Source organism: Lolium rigidum, chromosome 3 (genome assembly GCF_022539505.1).
Source record: "Lolium rigidum isolate FL_2022 chromosome 3, APGP_CSIRO_Lrig_0.1, whole genome shotgun sequence".
In the NCBI taxonomy this organism is placed as follows: domain Eukaryota; kingdom Viridiplantae; phylum Streptophyta; class Magnoliopsida; order Poales; family Poaceae; genus Lolium; species Lolium rigidum.
In genome coordinates this window covers 402,752,402-402,777,077 of record NC_061510.1, presented here as the reverse complement: position 1 = coordinate 402,777,077, position 24,676 = coordinate 402,752,402, and the positions used below count along the sequence as shown (strand labels likewise).

The 24,676-nt window shown below is 47.3% G+C and overlaps 3 protein-coding genes across 3 annotated transcripts; 2 read left to right on the top strand and 1 right to left on the bottom strand.

Annotated features, from left to right (window-relative positions):
- Nucleotides 1-3,162: 3,162 nt before the first annotated feature.
- On the top strand, nt 3,163-6,716 carry LOC124697786. The gene is made up of 3 exons (XM_047230327.1): nt 3,163-3,666; nt 3,851-4,169; nt 6,598-6,716. Exons 1-3 carry the CDS (start codon nt 3,163-3,165, stop codon nt 6,714-6,716), a joined length of 942 nt encoding a protein of 313 aa, XP_047086283.1.
- An 8,747-nt stretch (nt 6,717-15,463) lies between these two features.
- On the top strand, nt 15,464-16,629 carry LOC124697785. The gene is made up of 3 exons (XM_047230326.1): nt 15,464-15,976; nt 16,135-16,450; nt 16,562-16,629. Exons 1-3 carry the CDS (start codon nt 15,464-15,466, stop codon nt 16,627-16,629), a joined length of 897 nt encoding a protein of 298 aa, XP_047086282.1.
- A 3,487-nt stretch (nt 16,630-20,116) lies between these two features.
- LOC124704635 (40S ribosomal protein S2-4-like) lies at nt 20,117-21,863 on the bottom strand. Its single transcript, XM_047236909.1, has 2 exons — nt 21,175-21,863; nt 20,117-20,469 (listed from the first exon to the last, which is right to left on the bottom strand). The coding sequence occupies exons 1-2, from the start codon at nt 21,847-21,849 to the stop codon at nt 20,308-20,310; spliced, it is 837 nt and encodes a 278-aa protein (XP_047092865.1). The 5' UTR covers nt 21,850-21,863; the 3' UTR covers nt 20,117-20,307.
- Between the last annotated feature and the right edge of the window lie 2,813 nt (nt 21,864-24,676).

The following is a 24,676-nucleotide window of genomic DNA, read 5'->3' as shown; positions in this document are numbered from 1 at the left end:
TAGGTAGCATCTCTAGTTAAGCCCCTTGCATTGCACGTCGGATGCAACGTCACCTAGCACCTGAATTATTTTTATTTGCTAGCTTCCCCCTTAAGAACTTGTAGTTTGGGGGGTGGGGTAAATATTAGCAGGTTTTGGCCCTGTAGGGATGTTCCAAGACGAAAATTAGCACCGGCTTTCATTCTAGTACCTCGTTCAAACTTAGCTTTTCCTTGTTCCTTTCTTTCGTTTTTTTCACTGCTTATAAGAACTTGTTATTTTCTTTACACAGGCAATGGAAGTAGGGTTGCAAGGCGGCGCCTACGGACGTGGATTTAAGCAAAAAACAGGGGGATAGCCCAGTTTGGAAAAAAGTTACAGCCAAAACAGGGATTTAAGCAAGATTAAAGAAAAACTAGTGCAAACTCATGTCCCGTATCATCCCGCCCCACTTATACCTAAATGGAAGGGCGCTAGCCCAGTTGAGAAAGAGTAAAATGCAACGAACGTACCGAAAATTGAAGCGCCAAATCAATACGGTCACTGACCTTACTAAATATGGCACAATGTTCATTTAAGTCACTGAGCTACGATACAACTATGTATTCGCTGACATGGCGATATTAACCGGTCCAACTATTTATTTATTTATTTTTGCAGAAAAGCACCTTGACCAATCTCATGCACATTTTTTTCTAGCAAAAACACCCCCACCCCCAAACTGCTAGATGGGCCCCACTTGTCAGGGTCACCTAGCCGGCCAGCCCCACCTGACTCCACCGCCAGCCTCCGGCGCTGCCCCATCCTCCCCTGCTTCGGCCTTCCTCTCCTCTGGAGTTTCCTCCCCCTTCTGCTAGCAGCTCCAATCGCGTCGGCCTGCCCGCTGCAGATCGACGCTGGAGGCCACGCGAGGATGTGTTGACCACCATGGTCGTGACTCTAGCCGAGGATGGAGATATCCATTCGCCAAGGAGGTGTCCCTCCGCGTCATCGCCGCGTCCCTAGATCGAGCTACTCAACTAGGTGTTGCATGCCGACGACGGGATGAGCACGGGCAGGTGGAGTGGAACCATGTGGCTGGTGGAGAGGATGCCAATGCGGAGTCACACGGTGGAGGTGGGGTGGGACCTGCCTTGGCCGGATGGGTCCTGGAGGTTGGCTGGCTCGGTGTTGAGGCCTTGCAACTTAGGCATGGATGGCGCATCCGAGCCACGATCCGGACACGTGCGCGCACCCGCAAGAGCACCGGCCACCTGCGCACACCCGCAAGAACGACGGCGAGCCAAGCTCCGGCCATCTGCGCGCACCCACAAGAGCGACGACGAGATCGGGCTCGACGGGAGGCAGCGGGAGCGGCGGCCAGCCATGGCGACACGCACGGTGAAGGGGGTGAGAGCCTTATCCTTCGTCAACTTTGCAATTTAGCCCCTTCTAATTTATTTTCTCACTTTATGTAAGTTTTTTTAATTATTCTGCTCCATGTACACAGTTAGGAGGCTGACATATGGGCTCCACCACTTCCCACGTCAGCAAATACGTCTCTATACAGTAGTCTCTATACAGTGACATCAGTGACCTAAATGATTGTTATGCCGTATTTACTTACCGTACATCGTCTATTGCATAGGTCAGTGGCCGGATCGATTTCCCTCTTCAAGTTCCGGTACCACCGATGCATTTTACTCGTTGAGAAAAAAAGGAGCAAGGTTAGAGCATCTGTAGCCACGTCCCCCAAAGCGCTCGCCAAACATATTTTTTGTCCCCAATCGCGCGCTCCAAAGCTTCCTTCCGTCCGGCGTGGCCCATACGGTGTCCGGCGTCCCGAGCCCGTCCCCGGTTCACAAGGGATGCTCCGGGCACGCCAGACACAGCGAGAAGCGAGGCGGGGAGTGGCGGGCCCGATGCGTCATTGACACATAAAAATTTAACCAATCTCCCGCCACAACCCGCCCTCCAGCCACACATTTCTTCCCAAGGATGTCCCCTCCTGCCGATTCATTTGTCCCTCCCACCTCCGCTACCCTCTCCCATCCATGGCGCCGTCGACAGGCCCCAAAAAAGCGGCCAAGAAAGCGACCACCAAGCCACCGGGCAAAGAGGCAGCAATGAAAGGGCCCAAGGTGCCCTTAGTGAAGCCACGGAAGGCTTCGGTGGCGAGGACGAAGCCAGAAGGCCGGACCGACGAAAGGTGGGCCGGACCGACGAAAGGTGGGAGGAAGACTGCCGGCAGCACAAGTTGTTGACGGCGGAGCAGAGTGGCGGCGGGTGGTGGAGCAGAAGATGAAGGCGGCGCGTGCAGGAATGTCTCCCCGAATGCTGGCGGCGCACAACTTCTACAAAGGCATGATCCTCGACAACATCGAAGCTAAAGTGGTGGCAACCGAGGAGGCAGAGCCTGCACAAGCAGACGCGTCGATGACAGCGTCTGCTAGTACACCTGTGTCGGTGACATCGGCATCTACATCGGTGTCGATCTCAGCGCCGGTGACGGAGAGGTAGACCAGGCAGAGCATGACAAGATCGTCGTGCTCGATTGGACGATTTAGGATGCACCAAGGCCCACACGCAGAATTCCAGCAAGCACTGCAGCACAACACCACACCACATGGATCTGATGGTGAGCCAACACTTTGTACAGTAGAAGCAAGCGGCAAGCTACAACCGAGGAGCAGTATAGCAGTCTCGCTCGATCTGATGGTGCTGTCGGCTCGCTGGTGTCGGGCGGGCGTGGCGGCGTACGTGCGGCACGCCGGCGCGGCGGGGCGGCAGAGGCAGCAATGCCGCCGGAGGTTTCGTCTCCGCCCCGGAACGCTGGAGCAGAGCGCACGCGCACCGGTGCAGGGCGGGAGAGGCTCGCGGAGGAGCGGCGCTGTCGGCCCCGGTCGTGCCGCCGCCACCGCCGCGCGTCTGTCGGGGCGGGGGAGAAGGAACTCCCTGTGGGCCTCTGGCTGTGGAATAGCGGCCGCGGTTGGGCTTGGCCGAGCAAACGGCCCACAAGCCCAACTAGATCCCAAGGTGAGCGACGGCGATGGCGTACCTTGAAATACCCCGCCTTGGCGCCCGAAGGTAACCGTCCCAACCGACAGCACCAGCCTTGCCCTCCTCTCCGCCTCGCCGGAGCGCCAAGAAACCAAGAACACATCTCCCTCCACCTCTCTCCACCGCCTCCAGCGACCGATGGCGATGGAGCTGTGGAACGACAGGCACCACGTGTGGCTGCGGAGCCGCGGGACCGGCGACTACCTCCACGCCGACGACGACGGAGTGGGCGTCTCCCTCCAGGAGCGCGGCGCGTCGCTGAACACGGCGTGGGCGGTGCACGTCTACCGCAACGACAACGGCATGTACCTGCTCCTCCACAGCGCCGCCTACGGCAGCTACCTCGCCGCCACGGCCACGCGGGCGCGGCGCGCCCACCGCGGCTTCCGCGTCGTGCAGCGCAACTACGACGAGCCGGAGGTACAGGCCATCATGTGGCAGGTCATCGGGGCCGGCCCTGGGACCGGGAACGCCGTCGTGCTCCGCAACATCGGCGGCCGCTACCTCCGCGCCAACGGCAAGTACCTCCTCTTGAACAACGGCGTCACCGTCGACGACTACGACAACATCAGCAACATGATGCACTGGATCGTCGAGCCCATCCCCGCAAGAATGGGCATGCCTGCCATTTCAGATCGCCCGGTCAAGGTGACTTCGCTTCTCCGTTCTTGCAACTGTTTCTTGGTTCTGTTCTTGCCGAATTTGCGATTCCACCTCCGGATTTCCAATTCTTGATTGCGTTTGTGTCTTCGATCGATCGCGAAATTCTGGTTACCACCCTGCTTCTTTCATCTCCTCAACATAACCATGGTCCTTTGGGGCTCGCCTTCAGGTGCATCTCCCCGGAGACTTCTCCGTGGTCTTTCTCCGGCGTCCGGTGGACCCGTTCCGGCGGGTTCGGTTCGTGCGGGGGGACAACGAAGGGAACTACCCCGAGGAGGGCTGGTCACAGTTCCGTTACAGGGGGAGGTCCGTGTACGCCCTGAGGAACGAGCTGGCCCGCCGCCTTGGCTGCATCGACCGCTCCCTCAAGCTCAACCTGTACGTCAGAGCGGGCCGCTTCGGGAGGCTGACTCGACTCGTGGAAAACCTTCCCCGTCACCGTCATGAAGTTACCATGGAGATCGTCGTCTTCGAGGACAGGGCACCAGGTGAGAGCTCTCTCTATGTCCCAGCTCCCAAGTGTCCCTACTGATCTCCTTTTGGCAAGAAATACATATTGGTGGTCTTGATTGAATCTGTTCTCCACAATGAGCAGATGCTTGTCTTGATATTTTGGAATTGGATGTTAATCTGCTTGTGCTTGAAAAAACAGTTGACTGAAACTGTTGCAGTCTGACAATCAGTTTACTGAAATAGCCGTGGCCTGAAAACTGTTGCTAATTAATCTGCTTCTGTTACAACTTGGGACATGCCTGAAACTATTCAATCCTGTACATAAGTAAATATAGTTGAATGGAAACAATAGGTATATACGTGTGCCTTGTGGATTATAAGTCTGTCTGTACAGATACTAAAAGGTGGTATGAGGCTACCTGGTTACTTATAAACCACGTGCATTGATTGAGTTCCTCCATTTGGTACTATTTGCCGCTAGTGAACATATTTTTTTAAGTAAACCTCGTAGAAATTATTAATCTAAAGAAAAGCCAAACCAGTTGACTTAGATTTAGAGAAGGAAGTTTTTCTCGAAGGCTTGAGAAAACAATCAGTTTAATTTTAGCTTATTCTTACTTGCCTTGAATAACCTGTGAGCAAAATCCAGGTCTATCCTACAGTGCACATCTTATTGTTTTAGATTCTGTTCATGAGATGTATTTTTGGTATTGTTTCAGTAATTTATTTGATAAGAACTGTTTGATTTAGATTTAGAGCCACTCTCTATGTCCCCAACTCCATATATAGTCCATGCTGGTCTCCTTTTGGCAAAAAAACACATGTTGGTACTACTCTTGATTGAATATCTTCTCCATAATGAGCAGATGCTTGTCTTGATATTTGCAATAGGATGTTAATCTGCTTGTGCTTGAAAAAACAGTTGACTGAAACTGGTGTACTGACAATCAGTTTACTGAAATAGCTGTAGCCTGAAACTTTTTCTCAAACTGTTGCTGATTAATCTGCATCTATTACAACATGCCTGAAACTATTCAGTCTTGTAGATAAGTAAATATAGTTGGATGGAAACAATAGGTATTTGCGTGTGCCTTGTGGATTATAAGTCTGTCTACAGATGCTAGAGGATGGTCTGAGCCTCTCTCTCTCTCACTCTCTCCCTACTAGTATCATTTTGGCAAGAAATACATGTTGGTAGTCTTGATTGAATCTGTTCTGCACAATGAGCAGATGTTGGTTGTCATGATATTTTGGCATGAAACTTGTGCTTGAGAAAACAATCAGTTTACTGAAGTAGCAGTGGCCTGAAACTGTTGTTAATTGGCTTCTGTTAAAACTTTGGATGCCTGAAACTATTCTAAGTAAAAATAGTTACGTATTTACGTGTGTGCCTTGTGGATTAGTTGGTCATATCTGTTCAATTTTAGCCTATTCTTACTTGCCTTGAATAACCTGCGAACAAAATTCAGGTTCTATTACCTGAACAAAATTCAGTTCAATTTAGATTGTTTTCCCTTTATTTTCTTCTTTCTTTTACCTTTGCCCTACCATTGTAAATAACCATGCCATTGTTTTGGGCACTATATATGAAAATGACGCAGTGGGGGTCTTTCCCGCTGTATTTTGCGTCAAAAAAAAATTCAGGTTCTATCCTACAGTACTACGTAGAACCTAGTTTATGCACATAATATTCTTATCAGATTTTGCTGATGAGTTGTATTCTTTCTACTGTTAGACTAATCTATTTCATCAGAATTGTGAGATTTAGGTTGTTGTACAGCTTCCTGTGATCTTATTTGGCAAAAATAAATAAATATTGGTACTCTTGAATTTGCTATGCAGATTGGTGGTATAGTCGTATAGATACTATTTGGTGCATTGATATAATGTTTGGAATCTAGATTGTGGATTTGCCAGTCTGTGTCCAGATGCTTGGAAAGGTTGTTAGAAAAACATTTCATAAGTCACATATTCATATCTGCACTATGTCCTTGATTCAATTAGTTCAGTTTGTTCATTCAATAGTGTTGACCTCTAGTTGGAATTACTGGACATACAACAGTTTAGTCATCTCATGTGGCCTTTGTAGAGACGATACTAATTTTCTGTTTGAATATTAGAGCAAAATTCAGGTTGTATCATACAGTACTACAGTAGTACATGAAAGCTTAGTTTCTGCACTTTTGTTTATTGGCGAAAGTACTTTCTGCACATTATATATTGTCCCGGGGATTTGTTCTGTTGATATTGTTTTTTTATTTGCAAAGCTCTTAGACTGAGGCTACTGATCTGCTACATGAAAGCTTAGTTTCTGCACTTTTGTTTATTGGCGAAAGTACTTTCTGCACATTATATATTGTCCCGGGGATTTGTTCTGTTGATATTGTTTTTTTATTTGCAAAGCTCTTAGACTGAGGCTACTGATCTGCTGCCTAACTGCCTTACTTTGTTCTGCCAATTCAGCCGCCCGTGCGCTGCGACACCCGGACGTCGACTGGATGGAGCGTAGAGATAGCCCAGAGCGGCCTGCAGCTGTTTATGGCCGAGATGCGTATCTTGCTGGATACTTTGGGCACCGCTAGATATCGCTACCTTTCCATCGGACTATTCATGCATCACACGACAGCGTTCATCTGGAGCATGCGATTGTTCGAGCTCCATTTTTTTTGCATGCAGCGGTTGTACTAATGTGGCGATTAATTTTAGAATAAGCACTCCCTTACTCACGTCAGAACTGGAGTAACAGCTAGCGCCATGCATTTTGCAACTGTAGTCCACTTATTTTCTTTGCAACTTAATTTTGCATGATATTACAAAGAATAGTTTGCTTCTCTGAAAATTAAGATTGCTTCTGAGACATCCAGATAGTTTTGTTTCTAGTATTTTGTTTCCAAAAGAGAAAAACATGCTTCAAAAGACCAGCAAGTTATTTCTGTGTACATTATATTGCTTCCGGTGAGAAAATAAAACTATCAACATTGATTTCAAAAGAGAATATGTATAGATATATTGTGCTTCTGGGTTGATAAGATTGATTCCAAGTTAACTGCAGATTGTTTTGGTCTAGGTTTTAGTTTCCACCGCATAAACAATCTGTTTCAAAGGACCGAATAAATGTTTCATGGTCATATTAAATTCCTCCCAATGGCAGAAAGATTAGTTTCTATAAACAATGCTTCAACAAGAGAATGTAATTTTCTTCCAAATAAATATCAGTCACTCCCGGTGGTATCCAAAATTACTTCATATACAATAACAATAGCTCATGGAAGGGGTTAGGTCTTGTGCCATTTGGGCGAAAGTCACGTGGATCACCGTGATGGTGATGGCATACGCGTGCCACGCCAATGAGCTTCTCAGTGACCACGTCGCCTCCGATCTAACCCACGGGCCACCGCCGTAGATTTGCGACGATCTAAGGCGGGCCTCCGCTATGCTTCTTCATCGCTAGGGTTTCTGTAGAAAACCTGTGTTGGCTCAGTTGGCCTCGTAGCAGCTCGGCATCTCGCTACATAGGCCTTTTCATTGTCTAGTCCGTCGCGTGGTGTAAGGTAATCCCGTGAAAACATTTTCATTTACTTTGTTCCATCCATGGCTTAGAACTTGAAATGGTGTAACATCATGTAGTTTGAGAGACTCGAATTGGGTAGAAAATAGAAGTGTGCATTGCATTCATGTATATAAATTTCAGGAAAATTTTAACTTTTCTTGTAGAGGTTTTCAAAGTGATTGAAATTACAACCAAGTAGATCCTTTAGAACTAGTTCATCAAGTTGAGTGTTAAATCTTTAAAATAATCTTTGTTAAAATTCTATTTTAGGTGGGTACAAGTAACACTCGTAAATAAAGTGAACCAACCACAAACAAACCATTAAAATAATAAAGATAAAACCTATTCTTAACTTATCTTATGTCATCTACCTATTTTTCACATGTGCTGATTAATTGTATTGTGCATAGGAAATCATCGAGTCTTCTAATCAAATCTGGATCTTCCAAATATTGATCAAATCTATTCTTTCTTATCCAAATGATAAACCAATCCAAAAGCTATCTTAACACCTTATATAGAAATATGGAAACCCATAAGGTCTAAAGTGCATAATAGCCATGCATTGTTAATACATCCCTCACTTAACAAATAGATCCAACAACTTGACTTTTTTAACTAAGAGTGTTGTAACATCCCAGGGTTTTTTCGCTGGTTCGGGCTCTGTTTTGGTGTTTCTATGGCTCTCTCTTCGAGGAAGCCTCGGGGGTCCTTTATATATAGATTTTTTTAGGTCAAACCGAGTCCTTGGGCGATAGAATCAATTGAAGCGGACGGCCGTGGAGGGAAAAAATATGGGTGGCGCGCCCGCGGGCCATTGTGGCTCTTTTGGCCCTCATGTCCCTTCTCATGAGGTCCAAGGGCTCCAGGCGCTTCTCTTGATAAAATATTAACATCCCCGGAATTCTAGCTCCGTTCGACTTTCTTTAGATCCCTGAAAGCTAAAAATACATAAAATAAGGTTTTCCTATTCTGCAGGATTATAACCAAAATAAAAAGGATCATTGGTAAATCTCTAAAAGTCAATATATAACATGGATATAACATCATATATTTTGCAAATATGTGTCAACGAACTACAAAGTTCATGTATGCATTTTACATGCATCAGTATCCTATCGATCTGATTGAGCTCTGGGCTAGGATGTCACACTCATCGCCCTTATAAGATCGACATCCTTGTCGATCAAACCCAAGCTAGGAACTTCCCCTCACATATCCATGTGTCCGGTGTTGTCACATGTGCACGACAGGCCACATGTCTGTGCCCCTGACCTACAAACACTCGTATGGCCGTGAAGTTCGTCTCTGATACCAAATGCAACACCTGGGACACCCCCAGGCTAGTCATATTACCCTGACAGCTCTTTAGGATCTCTAGACTGGCCCCACAAACAAACACTAGCTTTTCCTACGTACTTTGTCCTTACTCATGCACACCCAAGAAGGACTTGCCAGTCGGTCACTAATGCATGTAAAATGCATACATGAACTTTGAAGTTTATTGTCACATATTCCAACTCATTTGCATGTTATTAGTTGTTATAAACATGTTTTTGCATTAATTTTGGGGGATTTCGAAGATCCGCTTTATTTGGTTTATAACTCTACAGGACATGAAACACCTATTTTGCATATTTTTAAGTTTCAAGGTTCGATATGGGGTCATATTCGACTAGGATTTTTTCTGGAGCATATTTATCAAAGGAGAAGACACTGGGATTTTGGAGGAGAGGGGAGCCACGAAGGCCAAGGTGGTGCTGTCAGCATGTGGGACCATGCCAACTGGTCCAACTTGGGCCTCGAGCGTCTGTAGCCATCCATCTTCATCTCAGGATCTCCATCTTGACCTAAAACTGCGTAAATCCCCCTCCCCCCCCCCCTCCTCCCCGAGGCGTTCTCTGAGGAGGAGGAGGAGGAGGAGGAGGAGGAGGAGGAGGAGGCAAAAACACATAAACCACGAAACAGAGCCGAAACCTACGAAGATTGGAGAGGAAATGACAACGGAACCTATGTAGACCGTAATTTATGAGAGGGTAGTCAAGTGAAACTACGAACCCCGGTCTGTTTTTAATAATAAAAACACCTTTTACTTGTTTTTAATCACAATTAAATACAAAAATACAAAAACAAATCATACCAAAACCAAAAAAAAAAGCCTTTAGTTGATTTTACTTTCCTAGTTTATTTATTTATAGCTTTTATTGTTAAGTTTATTTTCTTACAGGAAACCTTGAGCTTAACTACCACATGATGAAGTTGGGGCAGAATGCATTTGCTTTTGCTTTTCAGGTTGGTTGAAGAGGACGAGAAGAAGAACAATGAGTGGTTCCCGAGAGTTCAATATAAACCCCGAGTCACCCTTGTGGGAAAAACTCTTGCTACATCACTCGTCCCAATGAGTTGGCACAAATTTAATTTGATATCATCAGTCACCCAACATGAAATCTCTCCATGCTAAGCATGTTTGACCTCAGAGTTCCTTGGAGAGGAGCTTCTGGAAAAGAAGTTCTAACTTGTTGGTATGTGTATCCTATCAATCCTATGGAACCCTATGCCAGGATGTCAAAGGAGCTCCCTCACATCCAAGGTAGCACCTCCATGAAGGGAGAAATGCCATGGCGTTGTTGCTGCCATGTACGGTAAACCAGACCTAGGTTTTCCCCAGCATGAGGAAGGTAGAGCGCGTTCAAGCCCATGACCATACCTCTACGGAGGAGACGGCACCCGTGGGCGTCATTGTGGTCATTGCTCGGAGCCGAAGGTTTTCACTCGGGCCAAATACTATACCTCGACAAGATCTAGATGAGGTGATGATCCATGGCAGCGTGTTCATCCCGGTAGACGGCCTTGGGACACCCAGAGCCAAGGGTACGGCATCTATGGGGTGCTATTGTTCTCCCGATTTGGACAACCAATGGACCAAGGCACTCACGTTCTTGATGACAGCGAGGGTGAGGGCTTCGATGAGGGTGAGACCGAGGTCGGGGCCGAGAACACCAGCGACAGAAAGAATAAGGGCACGAGCCAAAGGAATGCAGGCTACAACAACAAAGATGACCTTGTGCTCTGCCATTCTTGGCTCTCCAATAACTAAGATCCTATATGCATTGCCGAGCAGAAAGTCCAAGTGTATTGGAGGAAGTTCACCCAACAATTCCATGAACCACGGCAATTAGCTCCATTTTGAATTCATAGTATCCGCAACCAGCTATATCTCCAAAAGAGGTGGGCATACATCCAACAAGAGACAAACAAGTTTTGTGTTGAGATCGATCATTTCGTTTCACGCAAAGTGAGTAGCCTCGGCGTTGTCGATGTCAATGTGATAAGGGCATGACCAGCCTTGATCGTGCAATATAAATACATTGCCATATCACCAACATTTAACAAATTGTGTATGTGTAGGTGCTCTGGGCCTTGAAATGCTTTAAGGCAACGCGGGGAAGGAGCTACCAGATGGTCCATTGTTGGCATTTGGTGACGAACGCTCCAAAGTGAAAGTTAGACTACACGGTCTACATGAACATCATCAAGAATGGCGGAGCCGGTGGCGGTGGCTGTCGATGGTGAAGACGAAATCCCAGGCCAAAATGTCCTTCCATCTCAGCCAAGGGGGGCACAAATCCACCAAGGTCGATCTGAAGCGTGGTTAGACCGCCATTTTCTTATCTACAGCCCAACCTAAACACCATTGAGAACATTTTGTTGTGCTACCCCGGACGGCTATTTTTGTATCCGCGAGCCAAGTTAAACAAACACAGCCAAACAACTTCTCTATCCGAATGGTCAGCTGTTTGATGCACTATCTTTACTATTAAACGGGAATAGGACCGGTACATCGTAAGTCACACAGCCGTGGATCGAGTTTGTCTCCAGCCCCACGCGGTGGATCGATACGATGTGGGACAAAAATATGAAGGAAACAATAACAAAACACTTCCTCCGTCGCTCCCTGATGGCAGCCCATGCCAGGGAAGGCCTAACCAAAGTGGGCCCGTTCAAATTTTGTAGGCCACATAATCACCTTGGCACATAACGGCTAAGAGCATCTCCACCAGTGTTCCATAAATCGTCCCTAAACGGAGCTGAATCGAGCGTTTGGGGGACGTGTTTTGTTCATGTCACGTTTGGGAAACGTCGCTCCCCAGCCGCCTCCCCAAACGCCTCTACCAAACATTAAAATACTCTTTTTTGCATTTTTATTTTAATAAAGAGTAGAAACATTCCACAAACTAATACATAATTGGGAACGTGGTTTACACAAAGATATAATTTGGAACATGGTTTTTCACAAACTAATACATAGTTTGAATCATGGTTGACACAAATATAAAACATTGCAAAATAATTAAACCTAACTAGGCCGACATCGAAGAATTCGTGTGTTCGCTGCCAAGAAATAACACTCGCAGGCACACTCAGGCACCCAAACTGGAAAATCCAGCTGTTGATGGTACCCCTGTTGGTTCTTTCGAGAAAGAACAACCAGAAATCTCCGTGCATATTTTTACTGCGAAGAAACAACACTTCAGTCGTCGTCCTCCTCAGCAATGTCGCCGTGGTAGTGCCGGCGGAAACGCGTCTCGTCGAACACCTTGATGCTCATGTCCCTCTCGCCAAGGTAGGAGAACATGAGCACGAAGCCGGCTTCGAGGCGGTGGTAGCACGCGAACTTCTCCCAGCCGATGTTGAGGTACATCTTGCCGCGCGCGTCGTAGATCACGTCGACGATCCACCGACAGCAGCCTCCCGCAGATGCAGCGAACTCGGGCGCCCGTCGTCGGCGACGAAGTCGATGAAGGTGTCCGGCAGCCTCTGGATGGCGTGTGGGTCGCCCTTGAGGATGACGACGAACTCGAGCAGCACATCTCCTCCTCCTCCTGCATGTCCGACGATGAAGACGATAGCGTCGCAGGCGACAGCGAGCGTGCAGCTCTGCCGCGGCCATGACCACGACCACGGCCGCGAGCTCGGCCTCCGCCTCTACCAGACATGGCGTCGACTCTTGAGATGGTGGGGGCTAGGGTTGGGGAGAGAGGTGCTAGGGTTTGTGTGTGAGAGGGACAATAGGCCGGAGGGAGGTGGGGGAGCGGTGGCGCTCATTAACGCCGGCACACAGAGCTAGACGCGACGAGACGCTTCGCTGCGCCTCTGCGGGAACTGCACCATCGCTGCGTGCTAATAACTTTCATCGCGAGGTAGGCGACGGTTAAGTTAAACTTCAATGTGCCGCTGACGCGTCGGTCCCGCCACTCCCGCCTCGCTTTTCGGTGTATCCGGTGGGAACACGACTGAAGATACTCTAACAATACCGATTAATCAGTATTGGATCCTGCTCCAGTGGCCGTGGCCGTGCGTGACTGAAACCCAAAACCAGCCGCAATAACATGGCAACATACCGTCGTTCACAACAATAAAAGGAACGGATCGACCAGCAAACGAACGCATGCTTCAGGCAGACTCGACTCACTCAGCAAAAAAAAAACAAAAATTACCCACTGGCCTCACTCGCAAAAAAAAAAAAAACAACTGGCTGATTAATAACTGGTGCATGTCCTATGCATTATGCATGGTGTGCTAACGATCAAACTTGCTAGATTAATAAACGTGTATGTAGCATCCTGAATACAACGATATGAGCTACACCTAGCGTTTTTGCGCCCCAAACTTCACCACCAAACTTTTTTTTTTGAACGGGAAAGGTCCCAAAGGACCAAGGGCTTCATTCATTATGCGGTGCAGTACATTTTACAGAAAGGCCTAAACAGATTAAGCAAATTACAACCTGGCTCTTACAAATTGCACTGAGGACCCTAGAATAAAACGCGAAAACGCGACCAGGTCCAGCTCCTTGATCACCGCAACAAATCTCGTCGGAGCCAACCTCTACGCCGCCGGGGACGGAACCACTTGGGGTGTAGAGGTGGGAGCTAACTCCGGCGAAACTAGAGATCCTCCGAGCGGCATGAACGCTTGACGGAGGTTGGAGTTGCCCTGAGGACGGCCAGTCGCCGTCACACGAGCGAGGAGGGGCCGCCCTTCGGCCATGAAGTACGGCGACAGCGGCGCCGTGGTAATCCTCCGGTGGAGGGGCTGCCTTCCAGCCATAGGATACGGCGACAGCGGCGCCGTGAAGAGCCTCCAAGTAGAAGCCAATGAGCTTCCCTGCTGCGGATGCAGTAGCCAGCGACGAGCAGGTGGACAACCCTCTTCTCCTTCACCACCATGATGAACAGAGAGGAGGAGACCACCGCAGCATCGCCAGACACCAGATCCGCGGGGGACGGCTTTATTTAGCCCTCCGCCGCCACACCTCCGGCTCCAACCGCCGGAGCTCCATGAGGTCGAGGAAGAAGACGACGCGGCGCCAGATCCAGCCGATGGGATCCACCACCTCTCTCCCGGCATGCACGTCATACGCCACTAGGGACCAAAACCTAACTCTACTACTACTGATATGTACTCCGGCGCCAGCTCCTCTCCAACTCCGGCCGGCTAGCCCGGCGGAGAGGGAGGAGGAGCGGCCCGGTAAGAGCGAGGATAAGCTCAGATACTGTAGCGAGCTGAGAGGTGGGGAGGAGGGAAATGACGGTTCCCACCACCAAACTCAACTAAGACATAGATGTAGGTGTATCTTTTTATGCATTCAGTCTTATTTTTATTATTATAGAGCTTTATTTGCGATTAACTTTACTTGTGTATCAACTATGCTTGCTTTGTAAGCCCTGGCAATGACGAGGATTAAACATTAATCATTTCCATTGTTGAAACAATGTGTTAGATAGAGAAAATATACCTGAGGGGACAGTACGAGGTAAGGACGTCAAGTATCACAACTCACTCGAGAATACGGTAAGCGGTAAAGAGAGCAAGAGTATGTCGACAACTCTTTCATAATCAATCAAATCATGCAATGTCACCGTTTTATTTAAATAATTTCACTTTTTATACAATATATTTATGTTTTCAATACCGTTGCAACGCACGGCTATTTTTCTAGTGAAGTATAAACCATGGATACAGAGATACGTCATGGACGAAAGAGAGTCCAGATAGTTCAGTCGTTTGAGCAAAGGCTATGCGCCGCCACATTCAACACGAGATGAAAATTGTGAGCAATTCTGGCGGTAAGATCAACACCACCCGTGCACACGCAAGCATGTCGTCTACCACGCACTACACCAGGTGGATCTGATGGTGAACCAGCACCTTGTAGAAGCTAGCGGCAAGCCACAAGCGAGGGCAGGGCATGGTCGCCTAGCAGTCTCGCTCGATCTGATGGTGCTGTCGGGTCGCTGGTGTCGGGCAGGCGTGGCGGCGTCACGTGCGGCACGCCGGTCGCCGGAGCAGCCGGGCAGGGCATGGTCGCCTGAGAGGCAGCAATGCCGCCGGACGTTTCGTCTCCGCCCCGGCACGCTGGATCAGGGCGCGCCGCTGCAGGGCGATGAGGGGCTCGCGGAGGAAGGGAAGGGGCGGCGCCGCCGCCACCGCCGCGCGTCGTTTTGGAATCAATCGTCAGGGTCAGGGGAGAAGGAACTCGTGTGGGCCTATGACCGCGGTTGGGCTTGGCCGAGAAAACGGCCCACAAGCCCAACTGGTTCCCAAGGTGAGCGACGGCGGCGGCTGTCAGAGACCTTGAAATACCCCGCCTTGGCGCCCGAACGGTAACCGTCTCAACCGACAGCGCAGGCCTTGCCCTCTTCTCCGCCTTGCCGGAGCGCCAAGAAACCAAGAACCTCTCTCCACCGCCTCTGCTCTCTCCAGCCACCGATGGCGATGGAGCTGTGGAACGACAGGCACCACGTGTGGCTGCGGAGCCGCGGGACCGGCGACTACCTCCACGCCGACAACGACGGGGTGGGCGTCTCCCTCCAGGGCTGCCGCGCGACGCTCAACGCGGCGTGGGCGGTGCACGTCTACCACAACGACCTCGGCATGTACCTGCTCCTCCACTGCGCCGCCTACGGCACCTACCTCGCCGCCACGGCCAGGCGGGCGCCGCTCGCGCACCGCGGCTTCCGCGTCGTGCAGCGCAACTACGACCAGCCGGAGGTGCAGTCCATCATGTGGCAGGTCATCGGGGCCGGCCCTGGGACCGGGAACGCCGTCCTGCTCCGCAGCGTCGGCGGCCGCTACCTCCGCGCCAACGGCAAGTACCTCCTCGTCAACAACGCCGTCACCGTCGACGACTACGACAACATCAGCAACATGATGCACTGGATCGTCGAGCCCATCCCCGCAAGAATGGGCATGCCTGCCATTTCAGATCGCCCGATCAAGGTGGGGCGAGTTCGCTTCTCCATTCTTCTCGAATTGCTTTGCTTTCGACGGATATCCCGCGGAACTGTTTCTTGGTTCTGTTCTTTCTTGCCAAATTTGCGCTTCCACCTCCGGATTTCCAATTCTTGATTGCATTTGTGTCTACGATCGATCGCGAAATTCTTCAGGAGCATCTCCCCGGGGACTTCTCCGTGGTCGTTCTGCGACGCACGGTGGAGCCGTTGCGGCTGATTCGGTTCGTGCTGTCGAACAACGACGGGCTCTACCCCGAGGAGGGCTGGTCGGAGTGCCGTTTCAGGGGGAGGTCCGTGTACCGCCTCAGGAACGACCTGGCCCGCCGCCTTGGCTTCAGCCACGGGCTCTACATCCTCATGTGCGTCCGAGCGGGCCGCTACGGGAGGCTCACCCCACTCGTCCAAAACCTGCCCCGCCACCGCCATGAAGTTACCATCGAGATCGTCGTCTTCATGGAAAGGGCGCTAGGTGAGAGCCACTCTCGATGTCCCCAACTCCCTATATAGTCCCTACTGGTCTCCTTTTGGCGAGAAATACATGTTGGTAGTCTTGATTGAATATCTTCTCCACAATGAGCAGATGCTGCTTGTCTTGATATTTTGGAATTGGATGTTAATCTGCTTGTGCTTGAAACAACATTTGACTGAAACTGTTGCAGTCTGACAATCAGTTTACTGAAATAGCTGTCGCCTGAAACTGTTGCTAATTAATATGCTTCCGTTACAACTTGGGACGTATGCCTGAAACTATTCAATCCTGTAGATAAGTAAACACAGTTGAATGGAAACAATAGGTATATACGTGTGCCTTGTGGATTATAAGTCTGGCTGTGTACAGATGCTAAAAGATGGTATGAGCTACCTGGTTATTTATAAACCACATGCATGTTGGTTTCATACTAGTGCATTGACTCAGTTCCTCCATTTGGTACTATTTGCCTCTAGTGAACATAATTATTATTTAGTAAACTTCGAAGAAATTATTAATCTAAAAAAGCCAAACCAGTTGACTCATCTCTCTTTCAGCCTGACAGACAAGTTGGTGATATCTGTTTAACTTTAGCCTATTCTTACTTGCCTTGAATAACCTGTGGGCAAAATCTAGGTCTATCATACAGTACCACGTAGAAACTAGTCTATGCACATGTTATTGTTTTCAGGTTCTGTTCATGAGATGTATTTTTGGTATTGTTAGAATAATTTATTTGATCAGACTCTGAGATTTAGATTGTTGTTCTGCTTCCTGTGATCTTCTTTTGCGAGAATTGCATATTGGTAGTCTTGAATTGGCTAGGCAGAATGATGTTGGTTTAGATACTATTTGGTGCATGGACATTGAAGTCCTATTACTCTGATTGTGGATTTACCAGTCTGTGTACATATGCTTGGAAATGTTTAAAAAAACATGTCATAAGTTGAATATTCATATCTGCACTAGTGTCCTTGATTCAAGTAGTCCAGTTTGCCATTCCGTACAGTTTACCGATAGTAGGAATTATGGATCTTACAAAACCAAATCAATTCAGTCATTTCGTTTCACCTTTGTAGAGATGATACTAATTTTCTGCTAGAATATGTGAGCAAAATTCAGGTTGTATCATACAGAAGTACATTAAAGCTTGTTTTCTGCACTTTTTTTTTGGCGAAAGTAGTTTCTGCACATTATATATTGTCCTGAGGAGGATTTTTCTTGTTGATCTTGTTACTGTTTTTTTGTTTGTTTTGCAAAGCTCTTAGATTAAGGCTACTGATCTGCTGCCTAACTGCCTCACTTTGTTCTCCCAATTCAGCCGCCCGTGCAATGCGACACCCGAATGTGGACTGGACGGAGAGGGGAGAAAGAGAAGCGCGGACGGGCTTACGGTGGCCTGTTTCAGGACGGGGAAGACCTAGGGTTATCTATGCACCTAGAAGAGCAGAAAGATAGATATACAGCTCCCATGTTTCTTCTGCAAGTTAAACTTCTGTTTGCTTGCTACTGCTTCCTGGATTCCTTGTGGGTGATGGATGCATATCATGCATTCCGTATAGCAGCACAAATAAATAATGATCAACCAGTGAACCCAGTGCTTATGGAATTGAACAAATGGATGAGTCACAGGTCGACAGGGTTGCTTGTACATGCATTTCTCCTATATGTGTTTGCTGCAGCTTTTTGATATACAAAAAATCAGAGAATGCTTCAGGTCATGAGCATCGGTGCAATTATTCCCATCAGAGCTAGGTTCAGAGCTTGAAAACATGCCGCAACATCAGCTTAATATGTGTCCTGTAGGTTCTCACTATGTGAGAGCCTCTCGCTATGTTCCCAACTCCCTAGTCTCTACTCCCTACTGGTCTCCTTTTGGCTAGAAATACATGTTGGTGGTCTTGATTGAATCTGTTCTCCACAATGAGCAAATGATGGTTGACTTGATATTTTGGAATTGGATGATAATCTGCTTGTGCTTGAGAAAACAGTTGATTGAAAATGTTGTAGTCTGACAATCAGTTTACTGAAATAAATGTGGCCTGAAACTGCTTCTCAAACTGTTGGTAATTAATCTGCTTATGTTACAACTTGGGACATGCCTGAAACTAGTCTGGTCTTGTAAATAAATATAGTTGATTGGAAACCATAGGTATTTATGTGTACCTTCTGGATTTTAAGTCTGCCTGAGTACAGATGATTGGAAACCATAGTTATTTATAAACCACATGTTTAATTGCAGACCAGCTTCTCGATGTGGAACTTGTTGAATTCATACTAGTGCATTCATTCAGTTCCTCCATTTGGTACAATTTGCCGCTAGTAACCATTATTATTTTCCGAGTAAACCTTGTAGAAATCATTCAGCTAAAGAGAGCCAAACCAGTCAACTTCATCTCTTTGTCAGCCTGACAAAGAATTCTCGATATTTGTATAATTTTAGCCTACTCTTACTTGCCTTAAATAACCTGTGAACAAAATTAAGGTTATATGCTACAGTAACACGTAGAAGCTAGTTTATGCACATACGATCGTTATCGGGTTTTGTTCACGAGCTGAACACTTGGTAATTTTTAATTTAATCAAAACTGTGAGATTTAGATTGTTGTTCTGCTTCATGTGATCTCCTTGGGCGACAAATTAAATATTGGTACTCTTGAATTGGCTATGCAGAATGATGTTGGTTTAGATACTATTTGGTGCATGAACATAATGTTTGGAGTCTTGTCTTAATGGAGTATTATGCCGATAGTGGATTTACCAGTCTGGTGCTTGGAAAGGTTGTTAAAAACACGCCATAAGTCACATATTCATATCGGCACTAGTGTCCTCGATTCAAGTAGCCTAGTTTGTTTATCCCTTAAGAGTTTACCTCTAGTAGGAATTATGGGACCTACAAAACCAAATCAGTTCACTCATCTCATTTGGCCCTTGTAGAGAGATAGTATATGTGAGCAAAGCTCAGGTTGTATCCTACAGTACAGTGGTAGTACATTAAAGCTTAGTTTCCGCCACTTCCTCTTTTTTTGGCGAAAGTAGTTTCTGCACACTACATATTGTCCTCGGGATTTCTCTTGTGATATTGTCTCTGTTTCCTCTCTTTACTACAGGTCTATTCATAGGAATCGTTGCTCCAGCGTTCGACTGGTTTTGTCGACCTGATGAGCTGGTATATTTGTCAATGTCTGAAGATGACGAGGAAAATAATGTCCAGGCAGCCCTCCACCAAGTGGAAGTACCGAAACTTTAGTTCACTTGAGATTAATCAACACAACATAGGGTAGAGAAATTCATGATTGCCTTGCAACAGATGCCTCAGGGGATGAGAGCCATGGCAATCGCCACAGAAGAGCTCTCTTTTATGGAGCATTTGTAGTTTCCCTCATGGCATATTTCGGTCTGCAGTTCTTTTGGAGTCCATCAATCTAACAAAGGATTCATTTCTAGCAGGTTGCAAATCATTGTAACAAGGTAGACGATTCCATGAATAGAATGAGAAACAGATCACCAGCCGTAGGACATTATCTTCAGCTAAACTACCAACCTCAGATTCACGTAGAATATTGCACATAATAGAAAAAGAAACAAGCAAAGCAGGAGACAATGCAGATCAACAATCAAACATCTTGCACACACGTGAAGAGTTCCAAGACAGACGAAAAACGATTGACAATACTTATGTAGCATCCATTGATATGATTAAGAAGAGCAACATTGTACCATAATCCAAAACATGAGAGCAAGCAGAGACATCCAGAGGCAGCACAATTCAAAGATGACACGCAGTTCTTAACTATAATAATAAAGCGAAGTGCATTAGATGACTCCCAGCTAGTAAAACTCTTTACTGCGACACCCTAAGCATCTATCTTCTCAACTGGTGCATCAAGCAGAAGGGCCTTTGTGGGCTTGGCCAAGAGGTCGGTGAACTCCTGGTAGGGCGCCTTGGTGAAGGTGGTCTCCCTCCAGAAGTCAGGAGTGAGGAATCCATAGGTCTTCATCAAGCAGTCAAAGGTGGCCTGGAAACAGAAGAGTTATCAGCATGATGTTTGGAAACAAAAGAGTCAAGGCAAACAAGATAAAATTCAGGCTCACAGAATTTAGGATCATGTTTACAGAAACCAAATCATTGATTAGTCCAAAGAGTAAAAATATAGGCTCATTCTACCACTGAAAACATAATAATTAAAACAGAGCATGGCATAGCATAAAACAGGTAGGAGTGCTACACATTAAAACAAACATCAATAAGTGAACCAGAAATGCCTGGCATTTAATGTTAGAACACAACCAAGTTTATAATGTACTGCACCTAAATATCAACGCATAAGTAGGTTGTAATACAAAACTACTTAAATTGTTACAAGAGGTTACTATTATGCATTTTCAATTCCTCAACAGAAGAACGAGCAAATATACAAAGCATAAAGATTAGATTTAAGTTTGGTGAACAACTTTCAGGTAGAGTAGCAGTACAAATTCTAGATCAATTTGTTACTAGACAATATAATACAGATTATGTAATCACATAATTCTAAATTAGCTAAGCCTAGTTCAACAATAGGCAGGCTTATTATATCGAGCAGTATAAGTAATTGAATCCAAACAAAACAGAAGTTTCAGCTCACATAGCACTGAACATTCACACAATGCCTAGTAGTAAAGATCTAGTATGATAGAAACATCGCATAACCTGGACGGGAACAAGCAGGAGAGATTTATACCTTGACGAAGTTGCCGAGGGTCTTGGTGGATCCACGGGACGAGGTGAAGACATCCTCAATACCAGCGAACTGCAGGACCTTCTTGGGCACGCGGGCAGCGACGATACCAGAACCCCTGGGGGCGGGCACCATGCGCACGGTGACAGACCCGCACTTACCAGTGACCTTGCAAGGCACGGTGTGTGGCTGTCCGATCTTGTTCCCCCAGTATCCCCTCCTGACTGGCACGATGGAGAGCTTGGCGAGGATGATGGCGCCGCGGATGGCGGTGGCGACCTCCTTGGCGCACTTGACGCCGAGGCCGACGTGGCCGTTGCTGTCGCCGACGACGACGAAGGCCTTGAAGCGGGTGCGCTGCCCTGCGCGGGTCTGCTTCTGCACGGGCGTGATCTTCATGACCTCGTCCTTGAGCCCGGGGCAGAGCGTCTCCACGATCTGGTGCTCCTTGACGGGCAGCGAGTGGAGGTAGATCTCCTCCATCTTGGAGAAGCGGCCCTCCTTGACGAGGCGGCCGAGCTTGGTCACCGGCACCCACTTCTCCTCCTCCTGGCGAGGCCCACGGCGGCCGCCGCGACGCCCGCCACGGTCGCCGCGTCCGCCGCGGTCGCCGCGCCCGAAGCCGCGCCCGAACCCGCCGCGCTCTCCGCCGCGCTCGCCGCCGCCGCGCTCCGCCATGGTTGGGTGTGGATTCGGGGTTGGGTAGAGGAAGCTGGGAGATGAGGGTTTGGAGGCTGTGGCGGCGCGAAGAGTGGGAGAGCTACACGAGATGGGGCATTTATAACAACGGAGGTTCGAGCTAGGGTTTTCAGGGGATGCGGCGGTGGAGTGGGCTGGGCCTTACCGGAATGGGCAGGCTGAACCAGCAGGTTGGCCCATTTATTTCACGAATTCTAGTCGGAGGGCCGGCGTTTCGAACGGGCCGAAGCAAATACCCTAACCGCTCGACCGGTTGGCCGACGAAGGCTGAAATCGCGCGTATCACGCGTTTTGAGGCCAAAACTTTGGTCCGGTAAAATTTGGCCGACGGCTCTGAAAGCTTTCTAATGGCATTTGGCGCAGCAATCTTCGGCTTGGCTGATCCACGGCAGCACCCAATCCGCCTTAAAACAAAAATACTGCAGCACCCATGGCGTCATCAAGCAACTATTCAGTTTGTAATAAGTGTGCCAAAAAGAAGGCACATCCGATCGTGCATGTGCAGTTCACACAACGTAGCCCAGTTGAAAATCTCAAGTTTGTTATAAGTTTCCTAAAAAAAACTCAGTTTGTAATAAGTTTGAAAAAGAAAAATGATCAGTTTGTAGGGCGGGGAACCCATGGCGGCACTTGCTTATGTCACAGTGTGTCCACGACTTGGAATATGAAGTGACAGCCAAACAGCAAGTGTTTGCTATGTTGGAGCCGTTATCATCTGATTCTATCAAGCTTCTAGTCACTACTCATGATGCATGCCATGGGGAGGCCCGAACAAAGATATCCACAGAGGTGTGTTCCAAAGCTTTTGTTCCGAGAAGAAAGCGATCGGGCTTTGGGAGAATTCAGTTTTATCCAAAAATGCACAATTTATGTTACTAGTATAAAAGTTGATATCATATATTTAATTTACGTTTCAAATTGTACGAGTTTTGTGGCACATAACCCATATTGTATTGGTCAGATGATTGGTCATGGTTAAATTTATAAAAACATATGCGCGCCTTCTTTTTAAAATGGAATGAGTAGTTCTCTAGCTAGTTGACATTGAATGGCCACAAAATGACTGCTACTAGCCAAAGTACATTGTGTCTCCACTACCTGTTGGAAAAATCAAAGTGGATACCATGGTATCGAGGAATCAAATGAGGGAAGGAGTCTATGTGATTTACCGAGATCACTAAGGGCTCTAGCTATGTTGATTCTTCATCGTTGGTGTTTCCAGACATAGTTGACCCAACTACTCCAGAAGCACTAGTGTCATGAGTCTATAGCATATGGTCTTAATCTTATGCTCTACAAACTAAACATTTAATATGACTGCAAAGAGGTGCTCACTCTATCCATGGAAGCAAATGAGGTTGTCACTGTTGTTGGAAATATGCCTTAGAGGCAATAATGATATAGTTATTATCATATTTTTTGTTGATGATAAATGTTTATACTCCATATTAGACTTGTATTAAGCGAAAATATGAATACTTGTGTGGTTTATAAACAACACCGTGTCCCTAGTAAATCTCTACTAGCTAGACTAGTCCGTTCATTAATGATGGTTAAGATTGCCTAACCATAGACATGTGTTACCGATTAATAAAGGAGAGTTATGTTATTAGGAGAATGATGTGATGTACAAAACATAACTAAGCAAAGCAATATGATCATGTGAATGTATAATTGGTGTAGCATTCCACTGTTAAATATATCAATCCTTAGACCATGAGATTATGTCACTCCCTATTACCGGAAGAATACTTTGAGGGCATCAAACGTCACTTCATAATTGGATGATGACACATGTGTCTTTGGGTATATCAGAAATTACTTGTTGAGTTGCATATATCAAGACTGGGATTTGTCCATCCACGTAATGGGGAGATATACTCGGGGCTCGCTGAGGTGACACACATTCTATATAGCTTGCAAGCAAGTGGCTAATGAGTTGTCCACAAGAGAATGTTGCATCACGAAATGAGTAAAGAGTACTTGCTAGAAACGAGATTGAACTAGGTATGGTGATACCGATGATCGAATCTCAGGCATGTAAAATATAGCGAGACGGAGAGAATGGAATATGGAATTATTTGAATCCTTAACATCGTGGATCAGCCGATAAAGACCATCATCGAATGTGTGGGAATCATTATGGACATCTAGGTCCCGCTATTGATTAGTGATCAGAGAGATGTCTCGGTCATGTCCTTAGATTCTTGAACCCGTAGGGTCACACACTTAACGCAAAACATCGCTTGGGTAGAAATGAGGCATTAATTATGGTGAGACCCAATATTGTTTGGAGTCTCGGATGGGATCCATGACATCACGAGGAGCTTCCGAATGATCTGTGGAGTAAGATTCCTATAAGGGAATTTCATTTTAGGGTTCTGAAAAAATCTGGATTTTACTGGTATCGTACCGGGAATCTTCTAGAAGGTCCTGGGATCCCACAGTGGGGCCTACCTATCGTGTAGGGATCACATGTGCTAAATGGGTGGAGCACTAGGCCCACATAGGCTAGGAGCCCTACCTACTATGGCCCATGTGCCTCCCTCAATGGATAAGGGTGACTTGGGAGGCAAGTTCCGCCCTTGGCTGCCGGCCCTAGATTAGTTGGGGACACCTTGGGGGCGCAGGGGCAAGGGACTTCAACCCTAGCCTCCATACCCTTGTTGCCCCTCTCTTCCTCCTCCTCTCATGCGTGTAGGCAAAGCCTTGCTCATGGAGCACTCCACCACCGTCGCATTGTTGACACAAATCTCATCTACCTCTCCACCATACTTGTTGGATCAAAAAGGAGGATACGGTGTTG

Coding starts and splice junctions, on each gene's coding strand:
- LOC124697785 (XM_047230326.1), top strand. CDS start 15,464: ATGGAGCTGTGGAACGACAGGCACCACGTGTGGCTGCGGAGCCGCGGG. Junction 15,977..16,134: donor GCCCGATCAAGGTGGGGCGA/GTTCGCTTCTCC, acceptor GAAATTCTTCAG/GAGCATCTCCCCGGGGACTT. Junction 16,451..16,561: donor CTTCATGGAAAGGGCGCTAG/GTGAGAGCCACT, acceptor CACAATGAGCAG/ATGCTGCTTGTCTTGATATT.
- LOC124704635 (XM_047236909.1), bottom strand. CDS start 21,849: ATGGCGGAGCGCGGCGGCGGCGAGCGCGGCGGAGAGCGCGGCGGGTTC. Junction 20,470..21,174: donor CCCTCGGCAACTTCGTCAAG/GTATAAATCTCT, acceptor TTCTGTTTCCAG/GCCACCTTTGACTGCTTGAT.
- LOC124697786 (XM_047230327.1), top strand. CDS start 3,163: ATGGAGCTGTGGAACGACAGGCACCACGTGTGGCTGCGGAGCCGCGGG. Junction 3,667..3,850: donor TTTCAGATCGCCCGGTCAAG/GTGACTTCGCTT, acceptor GCTCGCCTTCAG/GTGCATCTCCCCGGAGACTT. Junction 4,170..6,597: donor CTTCGAGGACAGGGCACCAG/GTGAGAGCTCTC, acceptor CTGCCAATTCAG/CCGCCCGTGCGCTGCGACAC.